General features: G+C 47.7%; 1 protein-coding gene across 4 annotated transcripts; it reads left to right on the forward strand.

Moving 5' to 3' along the window:
• The first annotated feature begins 2,942 nt into the window (after positions 1 to 2,942).
• CYP4F3 (cytochrome P450 family 4 subfamily F member 3) lies at positions 2,943 to 21,946 on the forward strand. Of its 4 annotated transcripts, none has more exons than XM_053897358.1 (13): positions 2,943 to 3,073; positions 3,437 to 3,629; positions 5,563 to 5,707; positions 8,524 to 8,577; positions 8,671 to 8,798; positions 10,659 to 10,780; positions 11,519 to 11,789; positions 12,930 to 12,996; positions 13,168 to 13,297; positions 20,713 to 20,846; positions 20,943 to 21,007; positions 21,193 to 21,275; positions 21,652 to 21,940. In XM_053897358.1, the coding sequence occupies exons 2-13, from the start codon at positions 3,438 to 3,440 to the stop codon at positions 21,827 to 21,829; spliced, it is 1,569 nt and encodes a 522-aa protein (XP_053753333.1). In that variant the 5' UTR covers positions 2,943 to 3,073; position 3,437; the 3' UTR covers positions 21,830 to 21,940. The 4 variants fall into 4 exon arrangements, 3 of the variants coding, with proteins under 3 accessions (XP_053753333.1, XP_019271702.2, XP_053753332.1); XM_019416157.2 differs by lacking the exon at positions 5,563 to 5,707 and adding an exon at positions 7,315 to 7,459 and having other exon boundaries at positions 3,039 to 3,164; positions 21,652 to 21,946; XM_053897357.1 differs by having other exon boundaries at positions 3,040 to 3,164; positions 21,652 to 21,943.
• The last annotated feature ends 2,462 nt before the right edge of the window (positions 21,947 to 24,408 follow it).

The raw sequence follows: 24,408 nt of genomic DNA on the forward strand, positions 1-24,408 counted from the left end.
ATGTTCTTGATCATTTACTGGATCACCGCCCATCTCCCCACCGGATGCGAGGCCCTTGACAGTGGAGTCTGTGTTCCCGGTGCCTAAAATTGTGTGCCCCCCACACAACAGATGGTCAGTAGACACGTGGTTGTGTGAACAACCCCTGGAGATTTAGATTTTTTTTCTCCTTACGTTATGACTGAAACAAAACAAGATAAAAGTGGGAATCAGAGAAGTGAAGCCTTTCCCCTCCCCACTTTCTCTGCAGAACCTGGACTCAGAGGTCTTAAAGCAACATTTCTTAAAGCTTGAAGGCATGTACACTTTTCCTGAAGATCTACTTAGACGCAGTTTGGAGTCAATATTTCTGGGCCGGGGTGCGAGATTCTGAATCTCCTGCAAGCTCTCAGGTGATGCCTACGGTGGAGGTCTGAGGACCACACTGAGTAACCGATCCTTAGAACTCATGGCTGCAAACCTTTCTTTCATCCCCAGGTATTTAATGAGCATGTACTATGTTCTAGGCTCTGCTGCCATCTGTGCTGTCATATTCACCTCATTAACTGTGGGGCTGTAGCAATTGCTTCACCTGTCTCAATCTCTGGTTCCTCCTCTGTCAAAACGGGCTCGTGAATTGTGGGGCTGTTGAATAATTGCACCACAACAACAGCAGCGAGAACAGTGACTGGCATTTAGTAAGCCCGCCCTTCTTCTGTCCTATGTGTTTTATGTGCATCGGCTTTTAAAATTATTCCTGCTATCTTAGGAAGTGGCGCTAACGAAATGCAGGGCGCCTAGTGGGAAGTGGGGGCTGCCCCGGTGCCCAGGCTGGCTCCACCGGCTGTGTGACTTGGGACAGCTGTACAATAGGGAGAAAAACGTGGTTAATGTATCTACAGGGCTTAAAACGGGATCGTGGCTCATGTGGACAAATGCCATTCCTGCTGTAGCTGCCTGCCCATTCCTGGCACACAGTAGGTGCACAGTGAGCTGAGCCACTCTAGGCACTGGGTGCTCTTTCTCTTTGTGTGTCCAGGATTCTGCCTGGATCAGTGTACTCTGACCTTGCCTCCTGGCCCTGATATGGATGGGCCTGCCAGCAGGGGAGGGCTGCCTCCACGAAGGGGGAGGAAATCTGGGGGTGGGGTGCGAAGAGGGTGCAACCCATCCCACTGATGGCTTTAGGACCAGCCATCTGGACCCCCTGGCCAGAGGGAGAGGGAGGTTTGGGGTCTTCCCAGCACTCTTCCCGTGTCAGGACGACTCTTTGCCTGTCCCCTGCTCATTAGCTTTGCCAAGCTTGGCCCGGGCTTAGGAGTGTGACAGACCTGGGATCCTCCCAGCTCTGCAACTTGGGCCAGAGGCTTGCTTTCTCTGAGCCTCTTCTGTTTGCTCTTCTGTTAAATAGGCATCTTTGGGCCTTCTGGCTCTTGGGCCAGAGTTTGCTCTTCTGTTAAATAGGCATCTTCCGTCCTATGGATGTCATCGCCTGGATCTCTCTCTCTCTGATTCCAGGGCACTGGCCCAGAGAGTTGGCAGGTGTGGGGGAGAGGGGGCGGAGATGTTGCATTATCTCATTGGCAGAACACGTGGTGCACAATAGTTTACTTTACATAGAGTGCCTGGCACACAGAAGGAGCATTTTATGCACAGTGCCTGGCACTCAGTGGGCATGCTTAATGTCGAGCACCTGCCACACAGTAGTCAAGGTGTTTGCAGAGTACACAGCAAAGAGTACATGGCACACAGTAGGCATGTTTTATGTAAAGTACTTTGCACAGAGTATGCTTATTTTATGTAAAGCACCTGCCACACAGTAGGAGAGCTCTAAGAGGGCACCGGGCACACAGTAAGTATACTTTCCATGGAATACCCAACACAGTAGGTGTGCTTTATGTAGAGCACCTAGCACTTAGTAGGCATGCCTTATAGAGGGTCCCCAGCACATGTAGGCATGCTTTCGGTCAACACCTGGCATACGGTTCACAGGATTTGTGTCAAACAGAAGGGGCGCACAGTGGGTGTACTTTATACGACGTACCTGGCTCGAGGTAGGCACACTTCATGTAGAGTTCCCAACACACTGTAGGCACACTTTTTGCGGTACCCAGCACATAGTAGACACACTTTACAGACAGTCTTCTGCAAACAGGAGGTTTACTTTACGTGGAACGCTGGCACAGAGCAGCACACACACTAGTCACGAGCTCTTTCTTGGCAACTTATCTTTTTAGGGGTCCCTGATCTTTCCTACCTTCCTGTGGAACCGTCTTCTGTCCCCCTCTCAGGCCCTCATCTGACATCCCATTTCCCAGATGGCAAGACTGAGCCTAGAGAGGGCCGGCACAGCCTAAGGTTACAGCCAGGAGGGGGCTGAACTGCGTGCAGGGTCTCCCAGCTCTGTCTGGGCCCCCCTCCCTCTCCTGGCCTCCTGCAGCCTCACCCCCTCACCTCCAGGTGCCTTCTTCCCACTGGGCCCTTTACCCCCTGAGTCTGATGCAAGTAACCCCCAGCCAGAAGGGCTTTTTGTTCCTGCCCCCTGCGGTCTTGTGTCAGCCCAGGCCCTAGGCTGCTTGGAGGCAGGACTTGAACTCCTGCCAGGCTGTGCAGCCCGGAGGCCCGAGGCTTCCTGATTCTGCCCTGGGAAATGGTGCATGCCTCTGACCTGCCTCGTACGTGGAGAGGAGCCCCAGAGATGTTTTGGGACTAGGCTTGGCTGGACCCTGCCCCCATGGCACCTGAACTGTCATGTTCAAGCTTTTCCCTGCTGTGCCCTGCTGGCCTTGAAAGGGCAGGGGTGGCTGTTAGCTTGGGGGCCAGGAGTCACCTTTGCCCAACCATCAACGGATCCCCCACCCCCACGTGGGGGATGCTGAGTTCTGAGAACCCATTCTCTCTTTATAACACGGAAGTCCCCCTCCCCCACCTACTAGTTGGGCCACTGCCAGGTGGGGAGGAGGTAAGCAGGCAGGCAGGGACTGGCTGGTTTAGCCTGGTCACTGCCAGTGTCCCCTAGGTCAGGCTCCAGGGACAAAGACTTTCCAAGAGGAGGGGAGAGGAGGCTGTGTGGATAAGCTGCTGTGGTCTGAAGGTACCTGGCTGGGGGTTGATCCTGGGTAGCAAAGGATGCTGCCCAAGGGTGGGGTGGCTCCAGAGAGCCGCTGGGAGCAGAGTGGCTACTGGTGGGTGGTTAGCTATCTCTCTGTGTCTCTGTCTTTCTTTTTCTCCCTCTCACTCACTCTGCCTCTCCCTCTGGAATTCTCTAGGTCCTCCTCCTCTCTCTGAATCACCGTTTGCCCAGTGCTGAGCACTCACCATGCCTACCCCTCTCAGTCCCTGACCCTTCCATCCCGGTGTGGGGGAGGGGCTCTCCCTCTGCTCCTGAAGAGTCCAGAGAGCTCACCCTTGGGCCCATTTCCTCGGCCTCAGGAAAATCTGTCCCCTCTGCCTCCAGGATGCTGAGCCTGTCCTGGCTGGGACTCGGGCAGGTGGCAGCCTCCCCATGGCTGCTCCTGCTGCTGGTGGGGGTTTCCTGGCTCTTGGCTCGCGTCCTGGCCTGGAGCTACAGCTTCTATGACACGTGCTGCCGCCTCCGGTGTTTCCCACAGCCCCCGAAGCGGAACTGGTTTTGGGGTCACCTCGGACTGGTGAGTGTGGGTGGCAGGATGGGCCTGGGGCAGCGGGGTGGATGCACTTTCCCAGGGGTGGGGAACGGGGACCTGGGGTGGGGCTGGGGTCTGGGACAGCAGAGAATGAGGAAGGCTAGGGAGCCGTTCTTTAATCACTCGTTCATCCCAGGCCATTTCCACATCTTCATCTTCGCACCCCTAGCCTGTTTGGGATCCATTTCCTGCCTCTCTTCCCCACATTAATGTCCCTCTGAAGGGCTCCCAGGGCGGGCTGCACAGAGCAGGGTCCCTTGGCATTCCCAGTGTCCGTGGCTACCCCAGGGACCTTCTCAGGGGCACTGTCCAGGGTCCGCTCCCTACCTGGCCCATTCCCTTGTGTCTGCTCACTTACCTACAGGAATTACCTATGACCTCCCCACCTCGACTCACAGGGGTCTAGCTCTCCACCCACACCCCTCCCCAGGAAAGCTTCCTCTCAGTCTACACTCCCCTGCTGAGATGTCCCAATGGGCCCATTGCCCAACCTGAATAAAGTTAACCACTCACTTCCCCTTACAGAAGCTTTCTTTGACTCCCCACCTGCAGGGACCTTTGACCTGGGTCTGCTCATACTTAAAGAATTAATTGTCCAGTTCCTTATTTTCCACCTCTTTACCTGGATAGTTGCTCTGGGGATCAGATACTACATTGTCCAGCCCAGGAGCTGGCATACAGTAGGCACTCAGGTAAGTGTTTGATGACATAGGTGGTGAGCTTGCCATTACCTGCCATGTTCAAGGTCAAAGGGATGAGCGGCTAACCCTTCTCATCCCCAGACAGGCTGAGGGAGGAGCACAGCTCTCCTTAACTGCCCAGCATGAGGACCACAGCTGGGGGAAGGACTTCCTGCTATTTTACTGCTCATTATGGCCAAGTTTGGAATGAGGGCATTCCAAGCTCATTGTGAAGTTTGCCTGAGATGCTGGGTCTGGGAATGTTCTTAACAAACCCTGGGGGCAGCAGGAATGTTATAAAGTTACTGTTTCCACTCCCTGCTCCAGGGCTTGGCCATGGAGGCTGGTCTTGGTCACTCTTCTCTCCTCCAGTCCCTCTTGCTGTGTGACCTCAGCTGAGTCACTCTCCCTCTCTGGGCCAATCTCCTCAAATGCCTCAGGGTTCTTAGGGAGCAGGGAACAGTCACTAAAGTGAAAATGACTTGTATTCACCTGTCTGGAGCACCTGGAAGTATTTGTCAGGCCGGGATGGGGCTTCCCGTGGGACTGGAGAGGATGCCTCACTGGGAGGCAAGCCCCCCTCCTTCTCCTTTTGGGGGACGCGGCCTGGGTTTCTTCATTTGTAAAAGGCACGGCTGATGGGGGAGTCCATAGGTTCAGGGGATAGGTTCATAGATAGTCCATAGGTTCATAGGTAGAGGTAGATAGATAGACAGACAGACAGATGGGATGCACCATGCAAGCTGGCGCGCAGAAGAGGACGTAGGTGGGAGCTGCCCTCCTGACTGATGGGCAGAGCTCACACCTGTGTCCTGGGGTCTGTCAGAGCTGGAAGGTCTGCACACCTTCACCATCTGGGGAACGGGGTGGCTGTGTGGACTGGCCAGGACATGACAGGACATGGGAAGGAGCCCCAGTACAAAACGTGAGGCCACCCTGCTGTTCCCGTGGGCACCTCCCTGAGATTGGAATGACTCCCAGGAGAAGAAAGCTCTGACTTCTCAAGCCAAGGTTGGCCTCTCTGGGGGCAGGGAGCATGTCTTCTCCCTGTGTCCTGGGAGGGACCCTTGGGACATGGAGAGTCTTCCGGGATCCCTCTGCCCCCAAGGGAAGGAGCAGGAAGAAACAGAGATCTTCTCCATCTATGCGGAGTCTGGACACACTGACCACTGCAGAGGTTGCAGGGGAACTTGCCGTGGCTCCTTCTGTGGAGGTGATGGCCCCTGTTTTGCTTGTAGGTCCACCCCACAGAGCAGGGCTTGAGGGTCTTAACTCAGCTGGTGGCCGCCTACTCGAAGGGGTTTGTGACGTGGCTGGGCCCCACCATACCCCTTATCACTTTGTGCCACCCTGACATGATCCGGACTATCACCAATGCCTCAGGTACTCATGCAGAGCTTGTGGTGATGGGCTGTGACACAACCCATGGCTGTCACCCCCTCTTTCTCGAAGCTTCACGCAACACCAGCAGGTCACTGGCCTCACTTCCCCCTTCTCTCTCAGCCATCTTCCTCTTCCCTTCTTGTGTTTGTCAATCCCCATCTCACTGTCTCCTTCTTCCACTTCTGTCTAATCCCCCACCCCAACCCTGGTGTCCTGGGCACCACTGGGACCCCAAGAGCCCTCAATCCAAGGCTCAGTCCTGGAGGAACCCTCAATCTTGAGGAGATGGGTTGACAGAGAGGTCCTTGACCTGGTGAGGTAAGGAATTGGCCAGAGGGACATGGCTGTGTCATCCCAGAGATGAATCAAGGCCTCTGCTGGGGCAGGCTGGAAGACTTCCTAGAGGAGGAATTATTGGAACTGGGTATGGAATGACAAGCAGAAATTTTTTTAAAGCAGAGGGCAGAGTGGTGCGATGGACATCGATAGCATCTGAGGTCCCCTGACAGGCCTGGCCTCAGTCCCACCCATCTCCATCCCCAGAGCAACAAGTGTTGGCAGAATACCTGCGCTGCTTTTTCTGTGGCACCCACCTCTGGTGGGTTGGTTCCTTCCACCCTATTCTACAATCTTGTCTGCTCCAAGTTCATTGCTCTTCTGCTTGAGGGCCCAGGAGTCTCCTTGATGGGACTCTACCCCAGCCTAGCTCCCTTCACTTGTTTCTGTTTCTTGTACTTCCAGACAGACCAGGCTGAGCAGGGGAATAAGCAGCATCCAACAGAAACCTTAGCTTTAACACCCAAATTCTGGGTGACTCTGGGAAGGCACCCAGCTCTCTCTGGCTGCCAAGGTGTTTTTCAGTTGTGAGTGGTGAAAACTCAACCCTATGTGGTCTAATCAAAGAAAGGAAATCTATTTACAGTGAAGTCCAGAGAGCATTGTCTTCAGGCATGGCTGGATCCAGGTCTCAAATAACATCATCAAGAATCTGTCTTCATTGTTTCAGTTCTGTTTTCCTCTGTGATGGCTTCACTTTCATTCTGGTAAAGAAACTCAACCCCCATGGGAAAGCGAGCTTAATCCCAACAGTTCCAGGGGAAAAGTTGCAAAACTCCCTTTAATTTTCTTGGACTGCATCCCAGGGTCAGTTTCTCATTTAATCACTGTGGCTCTGATTACCCAGTCTTGGCAAGTGTAGGTTCTCAGAGCTATTGTTTTGGGGCTCAAAGCAGTTTGATGGCTAAGAAGTCAGGTCCTGGAATTCTGATGGACTTGGGCTCAGATCTCAGGCAGGTCACTTACCATCTGGGAGACTGGGGGCAAATGACTTCATCATTCAGAGCCTCAGTTTTCTTATATGAAAAATGAGGAGAGAGGAGAAGCCAGGTGAATGTGGTGTTTGGGATCCAAATGGGGGAAAGACCCTTTTTGTTCCTGTAACCAAAGAGCCCCAATTGTTTTACCAAGGGTCTGGGGAAGGATTCCGGGAGGAGACTGAGCTGCTGGAAAGGATGCACAGGGCTCAGGTCTGGGTCTTTGCTCTGCAGGGTCCTTCCATCTGGCCATCTAGAAAGACTGTGAATGGGGTCCTTTTTGTTTCTCTTCAGATTCAGAGCTCAGAGGAAGGTCTTCTGTACACACAAAACCTGGCAAGCACCTATGGGGATGTGTGCTGCTGGTGGGTGGGTCCCTGGCATGCAGTCATCCGAATCTTCCACCCCACCTGCATCAAGCCTGTGCTCTTTGCTCCAGGTAGACACCCCACGGCCATGGCTTGCTCACTGCTGAAGTCTCTGTGCTGCCGACAGCGTGGTGGGTGACCCAGATGCAGTTGGGACGCCTCTGTCTCTGTCTTGCCTGGACCCCACATGCCAGATCTCTGGTCACGTCTGCTCACACCTAGGGTGTGATTGTGCGATGTCTGCTGTATGGCCAGGTCTGGTCACGTTTATGTTTCCACCTGTGTTCTGGTTACTGCCGATATACTTTATACCTGGTTATACCTGGCATAGGGTACATGGTAACCATGAAGATGGCCTTAGTCATGTCTGGGGCTCACCTGTGGCCAAGGATATTCAAGGCATGTGGGGAGTCTGTCTGTTTTTGTCTAGGATGCTATTTGAGATTGTCTGGTTCTCCTGTGGGTTGTGTCTGGACCATGTTTGGAGTTTGTCTGAGGTCTGGAACCTCGAGTCCTTCTGAGAAATGCTGAGGCCTTATGTGAGCCTTGTCCAGGGCAGGTCTTAGGATATGGCTGGGTCATACCTGGCCCATGCCTGGGACATTAGTGGGATCGTATTTAAGTCCTGCCTGGGACTATCTGTGAGACATACTGAGGTTGTGTCAGATTGTCTCTGGGTCCATGTCAGAGGATGCTGCATCAGGTCAGTGTGTGTTATACATGTTGTTTCATGCCAGGGCATGTTAACATGTGTTGGGGCCATGTCAGGAGATGTCAGAGAGTTCTGGGACAGATGCGATGTCCTACATCCCTGTAAAGGCATTTTGTGGAGTGCTGATTTGTGCTCAGGTGTTTCGAACATGTTGGACTGGCACAACATGTGTTGTGCCACATTTTAGAGAGCATCTAAGTACATAGGGGTGTGTCCATGGGCTCTGCCTTTGCTCTGCTCTGTGCTGCAGCCTGGTATGGTGCCCCCTCACCTCCCCACTCTGTTTCTTCCGCTCTTGTACCCATTCCTGCTAAGCTGGTCTTGGAGGGAGTATGAATTCCCCTGGCTGGGCCCTCTACTCCCCCAACCCAAACCCCTCCCCTCCCCCTCCCCATGACCCCTGATGGTCCTCATTCGTGTCAGCTGCCATTGCACCCAAGGACGTGGTCTTCTACAGCTTCTTGAAGCCCTGGCTGGGTGAGTAACTGTGGGTGAAGGGGATTGGGGACAACCTTGGGGACCCAGGGGGAGGCAGTGCCTTTGCCCACTTCTTGCGGCTGCCTCTACTAGGGGATGGGCTCTTGCTGAGTGCTGGTGACAAATGGAGCAGCCATCGCCGCATGCTGACACCCGCCTTCCACTTCAACATCCTGAAGCACTATGTGAAGATTTTCAATGACAGTGTAAATGTCATGCATGTGAGTCTTTTGAACCCAGGGTCCCAGCTGAAGTCTTGGGGGCGATGGAGGCTCTGAGATATCTTGTCTGGAATTCTGGCTCTCCTAGACAGCTTTGGGGCCATTGCTCTTCCTCTCTGAGCCTCAATTTTCTCAGCTATATAATGGGAATAATGGTCCCCACTTTGCAGGGTAGTCAAGATAATGTAATGTATTCATGTCCCTGGCACATAGCAGGTGCTCAGAAGGTGTTAATTTCAATGTTTCCCTTACAAAGAAGCCTTCGAACCTGAGACCCACTTGGTTATCCATGGAGGTTGCATAGTAGTTATGCTGAATTAACGAACCACTTCCAAACTCATTGGTCTGAAACAATAAGGGTTTATTATTGCTAACCTGTCTGTGAGTCAGTTGGTCTTCTGGACATGGATGGGATCACATGTGCCTGTGATCAGCTCTGGGTCAGGTATGTACTTTGCAGATCTGGGCTCAGCCCTCTTACATGTTTGAGGAGTGGCTGGCTGCAGGCTGATCTAGGGTGGTCTCAGCTTGGACAACTGAACTTTCTTTAATGTGATTCTCTCCCTCCAGAAAGCATCTCAGGCTTGTTCCCATGGCTGAGGCAGGGTTCCAGGAGACTGAGAGGAGGCTTCAATGCCTCTTGAGATCTAGGTTTAAGATGATCACCTTGTCATTTTTGCTATGGTCGACTGGCCAAAGCAAGTCAAAAGGCCATTATAGAATCAAAAGGTGGTGAAAGAGCATCCACATTTTAATGGGAGTTGCTGAAAAATCACATTGAAAAGGTGTGGATATAAGGAAGTGAAGAATTGGAGGTGGGGGTTTTGTGAAGGGCCTGGGATTATTTTCACACTTGCAAGCTAAGGAGTGAGATTGTTATGGTTTTGTGGATTGTGCCAGAAGACACGAGACTCCTGTGTCAGAGACAAAGAACAATTTATTACTCATAGCACAGCAAGCACACGTACTTCTTGGTTTGCATTCTTTCTCTAAGTCACCAAATCCTGTGAGGATAACATAGGTGGGCTTCAATACTTATGCAGTAAGTTGCATTACAGGAGAGGCATACCAGGTTCAGGGACTCTATGACTTCTGGTAATTAAAAGCAAACCTGACATTTGTGTGGGGGAAATATTACCTTATTCCTTAAGGGTGTTTGCTGAAAATGCAACTCTGAGAAATGCCTAAGTAAAGAATATCAGAGCCTTGCCTTTTTTGGGCATACCCAGCAAAAAGGTGGAGGGGTGCTCGGGGCCCATGAATCGCCTCTTTCAACACAGGGGAATTTTTTCTTAATTTATGACAATTAAGATGATGAAAGCTAACATTTCTCAAGCACTTACTATACACCAGAATCTATGTGTACATTCCATGACATATATTGTCTAATTTGATTTTCACAACCATATGAGGTAAAGATGATTATTATTACCTCATTACAGGTGGTGAAAATAGGTTCAGAGAAGTTAGGGAGCTTGCCTGCATTCACACAGCTAGCAAGTGAGCTAATGAGTGGAGCTGGGATTCCAATGTGGTTTGTCTGACAACAGAACAAGTCATATTAACTGTTACTGAAGCTTTGACAGGTGGAGTCCAGAGGGCAGCAGTGAGTTGACCAAGGGCACACAGGGGTGTAGGAGGCAGAGTCAGGATTTGAACTCAGGTCTTCTGACTCTCAGCCATGGGGTCTTAATAGTAAGAGTTTGTACTCCCACCCAATCCTGGTCCTCCCTGGGGATGGGTGCCTGGGGTGGAGGACAAGGAGCCTGGGTCTGGTGGATCCCCTCTTGGTGGTTGGTGTTGGAGAGGGGTTCAGAGGAGGCAGGTCCCAGCCCCAGCTCTACCTTCTTCTCTGCCCAGGCCAAGTGGAAACGCCTGGTCTCAGAGGGCAGCACCCGTCTGGACATGTTTGAGCACATCAGCCTCATGACCCTGGACAGTCTGCAGAAATGTGTCTTCAGTTTTGACAGCAATTGCCAGGAGTGAGTGCTTGCTCAGGACCTGGGAACATGAACTGTAGATCCAAGGGAGTAGATGGGGAGGGGAGGGATGACCAGGGCAATCAGAAGGGACTTCCTGGAGGAGACGGATCAGAGTTGGACAAAGAAGGACAAGGAAGGGAAAGAGAAAGAGTGATCCTTTCAGGTAAGCAGAAATGTTTGACAAAGACCAAGGGACTAGGATGAGTAAAGCATGTGCCACAGTAAGGAGCCACCTTGGGAATGAGATTGGAAGGGTTGGCAGGAGCTATATCTTAAGGACATTCAAAAGCCAGGCAAAAGGGTATGAACTTTATCTGAGGTTTGAGCAGGTGAAGGTCATGGGCAAAGCTGTTCTTGGACATCTGAGATTGGAGAAGACCAACTGATGTGTAGACAATGGATGGTGTGAAATTGGATGCAAGATTAGAGAGGGGATTGGGTCCATTGACCAAATGGGAGAAGATGAAGTCTGAGCTGTATGGAGAGAGAGGAGAGATGCATAATGTGTCAGCTGGGTTCTGGGTTCATGGAGGCAGCTCACAGAAATGGGAATCAGGGAGAGAAGAAAGTCTGGAGAGTCACGTGTCCTGGATCATCCCCACCATGTATCTGTGGGGCCATCTGTTCCTGGGTACTCAGTTTTCTGATGGGCCATATCTCCCAGCTGCTGGTAGCAGGCATTTTCTCAGCCTTCAGGTGAGCTAAGTTGTTACTTTCCTTCATGCCCTCATCCTGCAGGAAGCCTAGTGAATATATTGCTGCCATCTTAGAGCTCAGTGCCCTTGTGGCAAAACGGCACCAGCAGATCTTCATGCACATGGACTTCCTGTACTACCTCACTCCAGATGGGCAACGCTTCCGCAGAGCCTGCCGCCTGGTGCACAACTTCACAGATGCTGTCATCCAGGAACGGCGCCGCACTCTCCCCGATGAGGGTGTTGATGACTTCCTCAAGGCCAAGGCTAAGGCCAAGACTTTGGACTTCATTGATGTGCTCCTGCTGACCAAGGTGGGTTTCTCTGGGATCTGGATTCAAATGGTAGAACGGACCTTGATTTCAGATTTCAAATTGAAGACTTAGACTTGATCCAGAGGGCACTGGGGAGTCATGGGTGGTGTTTGAGGAAAGGAGGGATGGATTAGGGATATGTTTTAGAGATGACTTTATGGAATATAACCTGCAGGGGACTGTAAGTCTGCAACTGTGAAGGGCCTGAGATTTTACTCTACTTAATAAGGTAGTCGTGCGTGCGTGTGTGTGTGTGTGTGTGTGTACGCGTGTGTGTGTGTGTGTGCGCGTGTGTATTTATTTATTTGTATATTAGAATCCAGAGAAGCCCATTTGTTACTCACAGAAATGAAATAAGGGTGGCCATAGTAGAATTGTAGCCATGGTTCCTCATTCTAAAATTCTTCTGAGAGCTACATGATGCTTTTATCTGTACATGCAACCAACCATGCTTCCATCATAGGAGAGGTACCTCTACATTATGAATCTTGGAACTTATATAGGACTGCTGATACATCTGCCCCTTCTTCTTCTTCTCCTCCTCGTCTGCCTATGTTTTGTCCTCCTCCCCTCCCCTTCCCCCTCCTCCTCCCTTCCCCCCTCCTCCTTTTCTTTCTCCTTCTTTCTCTTTCTTCTCCTTTTCCTTCTCCTTCTGTGTGTGTGAGAAAGAGAGAGAGAAGTAGAGAAAAGTGTTGTGGAGTATAAACCAATTGTCTTCACCGAGAAGGCAAAGTCTACAGGTTCTGTTGGCTTATCACCAGGGGAGATAAGGAATCTCTGGATTTACTATCCTAGAATGAGAGCAAATGGCTCCGGAGCAATGCTCATTTCCAACTTCCAAGGGAAGTTGTCATTCAGTCTCCTGTAATCCAGGTGGCCAATAACTTCTTTCCAGTAAGTCCTCATCATGTAGAAACATGAAGATATTCATGGATCACTGATCCCTCTCACCAGGGACAAAACAGGAGGCAAAGAGGCCACGGAGGAGAAGGCCTGTGGGGTGGGGCCTCTGGTAATAGTTTCTGGATGGATAATGGAGCTTCAGAGATTGTCTCAAGTTAGGCTTATGAGCTCTCAGAGTGGATATGACTTGCTGTGTGTGTGGGTGGGTGGGGTGGAGTGGTCTTATACTCTCTCCAGGACAAAGATGGAAAACAATTGTCAGATGAGGATATCCGAGCTGAAGCTGACACCTTCATGTTTGGGGGTAAGCATCCCAGTGTGGGACTGCAGGGGGTAGGAGTCTGTCCAATCCCAGGGACTTGGCAGGTGGGCCCTGGACCACCCCATCCCACCCCATCTTCCCCATCCTCCCTGGGTGTCCGCCCTCTGGTGCTGAAGAAGCCCACAGACCCAAGCCTGTCTGGCTGCCTCTCAGGCCATGACACCACGGCCAGTGGTCTCTCCTGGGTCCTGTACAACCTTGCGAAGCACCCAGAGTATCAGGAGCGCTGTCGGCAGGAGGTGCAAGAGCTCCTGAGGGACCGTGAGCCTAAAGAGATTGAATGGTGAGTGCAGGTCCTCATGTCCTGTTCTGGAACCCCTCTCATTGGCTCTGCTCCCCTGCTGGGAAAGTGGAAAGAACTTTTTGTTGATTGTGTCATTATTGCTTAGAGAGACTAGGAGCAGAATCCAGAGGCAGCGGTCTGGTACCTAGCCTGGAGAGCAGGGGAAAGTGACAGAAAGATCTGGGCTGCTAAGAGAATTATTGACAATTATGAAGGCAGATGATACCACTTAGTACATATTCTGTAAGTGAACTTCCACTCCACTCCCTTACTTTTCTCTCCTAAATCACACTCTCTCTGCCCCCCCAATATCTTCACTCCCTGAGTGTTTGCTTGTCTCTTGCCTCCTAATTCCTTCAATACCGTTCAGTCCAGGATTCATGGGGGACACCTAGGGATTGAAATCATTCAATTCTTGTCCAGGAACACCTTCATTCATCCTGTCCCCATTCAGAGAACACTGCCGTGCTGCCTTTCTGTCCCCAGTTGTGTGCCATCTCCAATTCTACCAGCCCATTCTGTGTCCTGGAGCTCCAGCCTGGTGGGGGAATAGACTCAGGTCAGGACACCCTGGGTCCACCCCCTGGGCAGGGCTAGGATGGAGAGTAAGAGAGGCAAGGATAAGAGTAGAGAGAGTGCCTCAGCTGAGACCCTGAGTGATGATCAGTAGGTGTTTGGGTATAGTTGGGGTGCAGTTAATTCAAGAGGACAGGGTGGACAGAAGGGAAGAGGAGGGGAGGAATGGAAGAGGGAGAGGGAGAAAAGAGAGGGAAGGAGGGAGACAGGGAGAGAGAGAGAGAGAGAGAGAGAGAGAGAGAGAGAGAGAGAGAGAGAAACTTAAGTAGGCTCCATGCTTACTGGAGAGCCCGACATAGGACTCCATCACTTGAACCTTGAGTACAGTTGGGGTGCAGTTAATTCAAGAGGACAGGGTGGACAAAAGGGAAGAGGAGGGGAGGAATGGAAGAGGGAGAGGGAGAAGAGAGAGGGAAGGAGGGAGACAGGGAGAGAGAGAGAGAGAGAGAGAGAGAGAGAGAGAGAGACTTAAGTAAGCTCCATGCTTACTGGAGAGCCCGACATAGGACTCCATCACTTGAACCTTGAGATCATGACCTGAGATGAAATCCGACACTCAACACACTGAACCACCCAGGCACCCCCCAGGAAGATCTTTCTAGGGCTAGTGTGGGAAACATACTGGAGAGGACAAGCTGTTGCATGGGGACCAGGAAAAGGATTCTGAGGCCTGGGACAGGCCAGGGTCTGGGGGATGTTGAAGAGGCATTGGACTGGACAGGCATTTTTTACATAATATTTTCCATTCCAAGCCTTTGCTCAGCACAGCAGTCCTGTGAGGTAGGGAAATATTTTTAAGCTTTTTCAACAAGACTTCAAACAAAATTATACACTTGGTAAAAAAAAAAAGACTATATAAAACAGAGTTTAGAGTAGAAATGAACTTTTAAAAAAATCCTTGCCCTAGGAGGAACACTTGTCAGTGATTTTCTGTGTATCCTTCCAGAAGACATCTATCTTTATACCCACATTTATATGAAAACTATCTCCTCTCCCCTTCCAAGTGGGAATTAAGGTCTACACATTAACAACCTATCCTTGAGATCTCTTCCTTTTCCCAGAATATGAGTTTTTGAAAAATAGTTTTGAATTACAAAAGCAATGATGAGAACAAGTTCTTCTTGTTCTGAGACGTTACAAAGGAGACTATGGTTATCATTAACATCCTCCCCTGCCAACTTAATCCCCTTTCTGTCTCCTGAGGGGTTTTTAAACTTTTAGACTCATTGATTTGCTATGTCTCTTTCCATAATTATCTATCTATCTATCTATCTATCTATTATCTATCAATAACTATCTATCATCTATCTATGTATCATCCATCTATCTATCATCTATCAATCTATCTATCATCTATCTAGCTATAATCTATTATCTATCATTATCTATCATCTATTATCCATCATCTATCACCTATATCACCTATCTATCATCTATCATCTATATAATCTTTTTGTCCATTAACACATTTTGCATTTCCATATACATACTGTTTGTAACTTGTTCCATTCACTCAAAAGTGTGTCTTATAGCTCCTTCTCTCTGTGTGCTGCAAAGCTTTCAGTGGTTTACTTGGTTCACCCCTTTGTTAAGGACACTTATGTTAGTGATCTCAATTAGAGTAGACATTGCTGAATTGCTTTCCAGAGTCTCTGTTCTGATTTTCCTTTCATCCTACAGTGTGTGATAGGACTTGTGAACCCTATTCCCCGCATTCATCCATTCATTCATGCAGTGATAGAGATGGAAAGTGCAAGCAGAGGAGGGGCAGAGAAAGAATCCCAAGCAGAGCCCAATGCAGAGCCAATGCCCATTGCCCATGCAGAGCCCATGTGGGACTTTGACCCATGAATTGTGAGATCATGCCCTGGGCTGAGACCAAGAGTTGGAGGCTTAACTGACTGAGCCACTTAGGTGTCCCCCATATTCCTCCTTTAAAAATTAAAAACAATTTTTTATTTGTGAGAGAGAGAGCACGCAAGCAGGAAAGAGGAGTAAGGAAGAGGGTGAGAAAGAGAATCTCAAGCAGGCTCCATGCTCAGCACAGAGCCCAATGCTTGATCCCACAAGCCTAGGATCATGACCTGAGCTGAAATCAAGAGTTGGACGCTCAACCAACTGAACCACCCAGGTGCCCCCTACTTCCTCCTGTTTTGATTGCTGTGTGATATTCTAACATATGGCTGTACTGTAATTTCTCTTAACATCTCCCATTGATGGATATTTGGATTGTTTCTACTTTTTTTACTAAAACAAACAATAAGTCAGAATCTGTGAACACTGGGCCACGCTTACACATGTAAAGGTCTCTCCACTGCAAATTTCCAGAAGGACAATTGCTGAGTCAAAGACAGTTTCAGTTTTTGTCATTTTAATAGCTATTTCAGATCTGTTCCTATCAGCTGAATTTGATGTTACCACCTTTCCCATACCTATAGAATTATTGTATTGAATTTTAAATCTTTGCCAATTTTTCATATTTCCTCTTTTAATGAATATTTATTTAAATAAGGGGTTGAACATCTTTTGCACATTTTGGGGGCTACTCCCAACATTTTAAATACTGAGGTGTCATTTATATACATCATATTAGTTTCAGGTGTACAAAAAGTGAGTTGGTATTTGTATATATTACAAAATGATCACCACAATTAGTTTGCTGACATTTTTCACCATACATAATTATAGAATTTTTTTTCTTGTGATGAGAACTTTTAAGATCTACTCTCTTAGCGACTTCCAAATATGCAATACAGCAGTATTAACCACAGTATTATTAATTATAGTCAACTATAGCCAATACAGTATTATTAACTAAAATACAGTAACTATGTAATGCTATACATTACATCCCTATGACTTAATTATTTTATAACTGAAAGTTATCCTTCACCCATTTGCTTACCTACACCCCCACCCCCACCCCTCACAACAACCAACCTATTCTTTGTATCTAGGAGATTGTTTTTGTTGTTGTTTGTTCATTTCTTCAGATTCTACACATAAGTTAGATCATACAGTGCTTGTCTTTCTCTTTCTGACTTATTTCATTTAGCACAATGCCCTTAAGATCCCTCCATGTTGTCTCAAATGGCAAGATGTCTTTTTATGGCTGAGTAATATTCCACTGCATGTATATATCACATTTTCTTTATCCATTCACCTATTGATGGACACAGTTGTTTTTCATAACCTTGGCTATCATAAATAATGTTGCAATGAACATAAGTTTACGTATATCTTTTTGAGTTAGTGTTTTCATCTTCTTTGGATGACTACCTAGAAGTGAGATTGCTGGATAGCATGATAGTTGTAGTTTTTAATTTTTTTGAGGAAACTTCGTACTATTTTCCACAGTGGCTGCATGAATTTAAAACCCCACCAACAGTGCCCAGGGTTCCTTTTTCTCCACATCCTCATCAGCATTTGTTATTTCTTGTCTTTTTGGTAATAGCCGTGCTAACAGCTGTGAGGTGTGAGGTGATTTTTCCTTGTGATTTTGACTTGGATTTCCCTGATAATTAATGATTTTGAGCATCTTTTCATGTACTTATTCATCATTTGTGTGTCTCTTTAAAAAAAATGTCTATTCAGGGGTGCCTGGGTGGCTCAGTCAGTTGAACATCTGACTCTTGATTTCAGCTCAGGTCATGATCCCAGGGTCATGGGACTGAGACCCGCACTGAGCTCTGTGCTGAGTGTGGAGCCTGCTTGAGATTCTCTCTCTCTCTCTCTCTCTCTCTCTTTCTCTCTCTCTCTCCCCCTTTGCCACTCTTCCACACTGTCCCCTGCCTCCCCTCTAAAAAAATAAATAAAAATAAAATGTTCATTCTGATCATTCTTCTGCATACATTGATAAGCCATTTGTATTTCTTGTTATGTGATTAGTACTCATCTTTATTTTTCTCTTTGAGTTTTTCTCTTTTTTTCATATTTACTTACAATAACTCATTTAAAGATTGCCTTTTGACTTTTGAGGGGCACTTCTAGTTAATTGTTATGGAGACAGATTTGTCCAAATTTTCTTTTACAGTCATACTGTCTAGCCTTATGTTAGGGTTTTGTGGGCTTTTCTTACCAGATGTTAGGGCTTCACTTACTTGTCTCTCCTGTTCCATGGGTCTATTTTCCTATTTTTGCAGCAATGCCACACTGTTTTTTGTTTGTTTGTGTGTTTGTTTGTTTTATCACTGCATCTTTGTAATAAGTCTTTTCTTCTTTAAAATTTTTTTTAATGTTTATTTATTTTTGAGACAGAGAGAGACAGAGCATGAATGGGGGAGGGTCAGAGAGAGGGAGACACAGAATCTGAAACAGGCTCCAGGCTCTGAGCTGCCAGCACAGAGCCCGATGCGGGGCTCAAACTCACGGACCGTGAGATCATGACCTGAGCCGAGGTCGGCCGCTTAACCGACTGAGCCACCCAGGTGCCCCTGTAATAAGTCTTAATACCTGGTAGAGTGAGTTCCTCTTCTTTAATATTTCACTAAATATTTTTTCTTTAGTGTTTATTTATTTTTGAGAGAGAGAGAGAGAGAGAGAGCAAGGAAGGGACAGAGAGGGAGACACAAAATCTGAAGCAGGATCCAGGCTCTAAACTGTCAGCACAGAGCCTGATGTGGGGCTCAAACTCATAAACCGTGAGATCATGACCTGAGCTGAAATTGGCCGTTTAACCGACCAAGCCACCCAGGTGCCTCTTTAATATTTCATTTTTAAAATGACCTAGCACTTCATGATCTTCTATTCTTTTGGAAACGTTTTGGATTAAGTTTATCAAGTTCTTAAAACTACCAGGTAGATTTTCATTTGAATTGAACATATTCTATAGGTTGACTTGAATATATGATTGACTTGTGGAAAACAGATTACTTCATAATATGAATGCATACCATTCTAGAATGTGGAAGAAATACCCCATTTTTGGATACTGAAATACTCTTTAGTCTTTTAATAAAGTCCAAAATTTTTCTTAGAGATCTTATACATTTTTGGTTAAATTAACCCTAAGATATATTTTTTAATGTTTATTTTTGAGAGAGAGAGAGAGAGAGAGAGAGTGAGCAAGTGCATGCTCTAGTGGGGGAGGGGGAGGCAGAGGATCTGAAGTGAGCTCTGTGCTGACAGCAGAGAGCCTGATGTGGGACTTGAACTCACGAGCACTGAGATCATGACCTCAGCCAAAGATGGACACTTAAATGACTGAGCCACCCAGGCACCACAACCCTATGATACTTTCATTGCTATGGTGAATCATATCTTTTATTGGGATTGAGAGAAATTTATAAATTCATTTGGAATATAGAGATTTCATATCTAAGTTTAATCCAGGTATTTATTTCTTCTTCTTCTTCTTCTTCTTCTTCTTCTTCTTCTTCTTCTTCTTCCTTTATTTTTTCTAATTAGTTGTTATTTCAACATAGAAAAACAATTTTTTTCATATGCATATACATTTGTGCCAGTGAACATAGTAAATACTAAGTATGGAGTCTTGTATCCAAAAACATGTTTTTAATAAAAGCTTTTGGAACAACTGGGGAGCTATCCAGAAAAAAGTTAATTCAACCTGCTTCTCATGTATTGTAACATGACAACATCAGGATGGAATCAAATATTTAAAAATTTTTAATGTTTATTTATTTTTGAGAGAGAGAGAGAAAGAGAGAGCATGAGTGGGGGAGAAGCAGAGAGGAGAGGGAGACACAGAATCTGAAGCAGTCTCTAGGCTCTGAGTTGTCAGCACAGAGCCTGGTGTGGGGCTCAAACTCACAAACCATGAGATCGTGACCTGAGCCGAAGTTGGATGCTTAACCTACTGAGCCACGCAGGTGCCCCAGGATGGAATCAAATTTAAAATAAAAAATAAAAGTGCCTTAAATGCTTTAGAGAAAACTGTGGGAAATTATCTTATAGCTCCAGAATAAGGAAGCCCTTATTTTTGACAAAAGTCCCAGGAAATATACAAGAAGAGATTGCTGTGCTGTTGCCTGAAAAAGATAAAGAGCAGTGTGTATAGTATATAGTATGCTACTGTATAATTTTTTTTTTTAATGCAAAAAAAGTAGCTCTGGAAGGATACATTAAAAAAAAAAAAAAACCTAGGCAAACCGTGAGGATGGGAAATGAGTGAGTTGAGTCGTAAGAATGGTGTTTTATAATTTTCCAGTTTTGAGCCAGTTAACTATATCATTAAAATTTACATCACCACACAAATTGAATGGGATTAAAGAAAAAGAATTCACCCCCACTCCCCCTTACTGGATCTTCAAGGTTTATAAAAGATTTCTGGTGTATTCTAAGCATAGAATCACTATCTGCCAACAATGACACACTTACCCCCACATTTCAGATTGCCTTACTCTCTTTTTTTCTTGTCTAATTGCATTAGCTAGGATCTCTAATACCATGAGAAATAAAACATTGGATCTGTTTCTTTTGTTTCCTACTCATTGCCTTTTGATTTTGCTCTCTTGCAGTAAACAATATTTAATTTTTATGCAAAATCGTAAACCTTTTTATTGTTGGATTTTGGGTGTTGTGCTTTGCACAGAAAACCTTCTAAAAATACCCAGCTAAATTTCCTCTCCTATTTCTGTGACACTGCCCTTCTTTTCCAAATACCACTTTATCGAGGTGTGATGGACACATTAAAAAGCTGTACATCTTTAAGGCGCACAACTTAATGGGTTTGGAGATATTTGATCCATCTGGAATTTATTTTGTTATAGGGAGAGATGATCTCATGGGGCAGTAGAGAATGGGGGTGGGGGTGGGGGGTAAGGGTCTCTGTTTTTGCTCCCTGGATAACTGTTGCGGGGGCGGGGGGGAGGGGTCCTTAGGGATGACCTGGCCCAGTTGCCTTTCCTGACCATGTGCATCAAGGAGAGTCTGCGGTTGCACCCCCCGGTCACAGTCGTCTCCCGCTGCTGTACCCAGGACGTCGTGCTCCCAGATGGCCGGGTCATCCCCAAAGGTGCCCACAACACCAGGGGGAGGAGCCTCGTGGGCAGGAGGTGGGGCCCATCAGGCAGGGTGAAACCCTTCCTGACTGGCCCCTCCCCTCCCACAGGTGTTATCTGCCTCGTCAGTATTTTCGGGACCCACCACAATCCATCCGTGTGGCCAGACCCTGAGGTGCTGCCTCCCCCTCCCTCCCCTCCACCCACCCTCATCCTTGGCCACTTCCCTAGCGGGACCTAAGGGAGGGCTTAGGGTTCTGACCTGGCAAATCGCTCCCTCCATGAAAAGCACACCTGTGTCTCCAAAGCCGGCTGTCCTGGGAAACCCCATCCAACAGTCCCACCTCTCTCCGCCCCCAGGTATACAATCCTTTCCGCTTTGACCCAGAAAACATCAAGGAAAGGTCTTCCCTGGCTTTTATTCCCTTCTCCGCGGGGCCCAGGTGAGCGCAGCGGGCATCTGAGGTGGGGATGAGGTGCTGAGGGCAGGGGCCTGGGCCTGAGATCCCAGACGTGGCTGTGGGGGCGGGAAAGGGGGTGTTGAGGATGGTTCTCCTTCTCTCCCCTCCTCCAGAGGTTGGGGGTAAAGGCCTGGGCAGTGCGGGGTGGCTGGGTCCAAGGAGGGCTCCGCGGTGTGCTCAGAGCCCCTTCCCAGGGCTGGGATCTGAGCCAAGCTCAGGGACCCCCGTATGGGGGTCCCGGGCACGGTTAGTCCCCTCCGGTATCCCTGCGGGTGGGGCTGGCGGTCCCGGGCCAGGTTCGGGGCGCGACGGGACCTGCTGGGGTCCCTGGCGAGTGAGTGCCCACTGCCGCCCGCAGGAACTGCATCGGGCAGACGTTCGCCCTGACCGAGATAAAGGTGGTCCTGGCGCTCACGCTGCTGCGCTTTCGGGTCCTGCCAGACAAGGAGGAGCCGCGCAGGAAGCCGGAGCTCATCCTGCGCGCCGAGGGCGGGCTTTGGCTGCGGGTGGAGCCTCTGAGCGCCGGCCCCCAGTGACCCGCCAGCTCCCCCTGGCTTGGGATCCACCCCGACCCTATACACGCCCCCTGGCGGATTCCCAGGATAGAGCTGTGTGGTCTCCTCTGCTAGAGCGCCACTGACAGCCAGCAGGGGGCGCTCGGGACCTGCGGAACGCAGGGAGCGGTGGAGGGGTGGGAGTAGGGGTGGGGTGGGGTGGAGGGGTGGGAGTAGGGGTGGGGGTGGGGTGAAGGGTGTGTGAGCACAAGACCTTGATAGCCTTTCCAGCTGACCACAGGCACGCGCCCATGCTGATTGCGCATTCTCCCAAAATCAAATCTATGGTCACTCCAGATCTCCAATGAACAGATAGAGAATAAACAAAGAAAAGCATACTAAAACTCTAAATTTTCCCAATAGTCTCTAAATTCAACAACTGGTAAGGGGTCTCCAGACTGCCTGCCAGCCCTCCTTCCATATACCCCCTGCTCCTTACACACACAGCCTTCCCCACCATCATATCTCACATCAGAGTGCTACATTTGTTCCAAAGGAGGGACCTACATTGACACATCATTATTATCTTGGTGTTGTGTATTCGGTGGATTTTGACAAATGGATAATTGAAACAGGGTGCTGTCGAAAAACACCACCAGACGCCGAATAGAAGCGGGGCAAGATTTTATTCATGGCCGGGCCAAACCTGATCTCCTGATCTTAAGGAGAAAAGTGCAGAGAATGGCCCCGAACAACGGTAGCAGTGAGCTTATATGGATTTTAGCAAGTCAGAATACATCATTATTTAGTTACCAATTACAATTTACAACATTTCATGGTAGCCAATTATATTGTGACATACAGACCTTAGTTTTGGTGGGAACCTATCAATTTAAAGTTCTTTGTCCTAAGAGGGTTTAAAATGACCAATCATAGTTAGACACCTAAGATACCATGAGGCAGTGAGTTGGAGACTTTTTACATGTTGGTCTTTGCCTAGGCCAGATGTTGGTAGAAGGGATAGGGGAGCGTTTTGTAACCTAAGTTATCCATTTAGCAAGCAGGCGAAGTTACGGAAGCGAGATAGGGCGGTTAGTAATTTCCGATAATCCTAATAGGGAACTACATAAGCTTTTATCTCAATTATTCATGAAAGGTGAGTTTAAGCCGAACTTATATACAATAAGCTTTCTGATATCTTATAAGTTGACCTATTACAATAATGACATGTATCCATTATTATAGTATCATACGGAGTAGTTTACTGCCTTAAAACACACCTGTGCTCTGCCTCTTCATCTCTTCCTCCCTTCAGCCCCTGGCAACTACTGATATTTTTGCTTTTTCCGTAGTTTTGCCTTTTCCAGGATGTACGGCAGTTGGAATCATATTGTATGTAGACTTTTCATGCTGGCTTCTTGTACTTAGTAAAAGGCATTTAAACTTCCTTCGTGTCTTTTCTTGACTAGATGGCTTGCTTGTTTTTAGTGCGGAATAATATTCTGTTGTAGGATGTATTATCTATTCATTCACCCACTCTGATTTATTTTTAATCAGGTTCATGTGTTACTAAACCAAAATAAATATTTAAATGTAATATAATATCAAATACAAAGATATGGAAAAGAGAAAGGAAACCAAATAAAAACGAAACCCTCAGGGCACCAAGAAAACTAGTAAATCTGGATTATTTCTTAATGAAGCAAACTTTTGGGTTTTTTTATTTTTAAAGTTTATTTATTTATTTTGAGAGAAAGAGTGCACTCACACAAGTGGGGGAGGGGCAGAGAGAGAGAGGGAGAGAGAGAAAATCCCAAGCAGGCTCTGCACTGTCAGCACAGAGCCTGATGCAGGGCTCAAACTCATGAACCATGAGATCACAACCTAAGCTGAAGTTGGCCGCTTAACCAACTGACCTACCCAGGTACCCCTGAAGCAAAATTTTAAGTGAAACTAACAGAGTGTAGTAACAGGATGTTTGCCATTTCCAGTGTGCTTTGGGACAGAGAACAGCGACATTGATTAATTCAATAAAAGTCTGGTAAATGGATGGCAACTCAGTGATCATCCCCACTTGGAAGTTATGAGCCATCTCAGACTCACTGTGTCTAAACCAAATTCTTCATTTTCACTCCAGACCTGCTCCTTTGCTGATCCAAAAAGTGGCTTCATTGACTTGGTCTGCAGACAAGTGCCTTTTTAAAGCTGTTTTTTTTTTTTTTTTTTTTTTTGTCATTTAATCTTACTGCAATGCAGTTGAACACATAAAGAGATTACTTTGGAATTCATTGAGTGTTTTTTGGGCCAAATACATGATTAATTTCTATAAATATTCCCCATGTGCTTGAAGAAAATGAGTCTTTCCCTCCCTGGGTGTACATTTCTCTCTCTATTTTATAGCTCAAAATTTTTTTAAAAACAAGTTTTTATTCATTCATTCATTCATTCATTCATTTAGAGCTTGAGCATGAGTGGGGGAGGGGCAGAGAGAAAGAGGGAGGGAGAGAGAGTCGAGCAGACTCCACCCTCAGCGCAGAGCCTCATTTGGGGCTCGAATTCAGGAACGGTGAGATCATGACCTGAGCCGCGACCAAGAGTCAGACACTTAACCAACTGAGCCA

This window comes from Panthera pardus, unplaced genomic scaffold (genome assembly GCF_024362965.1).
Source record: "Panthera pardus isolate Hobbes unplaced genomic scaffold, ASM2436296v1 HiC_scaffold_8, whole genome shotgun sequence".
NCBI lineage: Eukaryota > Metazoa > Chordata > Mammalia > Carnivora > Felidae > Panthera > Panthera pardus.

What these genes read in the sequence shown, in the direction of transcription:
- CYP4F3 (XM_019416157.2), top strand. Translation starts at nt 3,109, where the DNA reads ATGCTGCCCAAGGGTGGGGTGGCTCCAGAGAGCCGCTGGGAGCAGAGT. An exon ending in GAGCCTAAAGAGATTGAATG is followed by an intron (nt 13,298 to 20,712) that starts GTGAGTGCAGGT and finishes AGGGGTCCTTAG; the next exon opens with GGATGACCTGGCCCAGTTGC. An exon ending in CCCTTCTCCGCGGGGCCCAG is followed by an intron (nt 21,276 to 21,651) that starts GTGAGCGCAGCG and finishes TGCCGCCCGCAG; the next exon opens with GAACTGCATCGGGCAGACGT.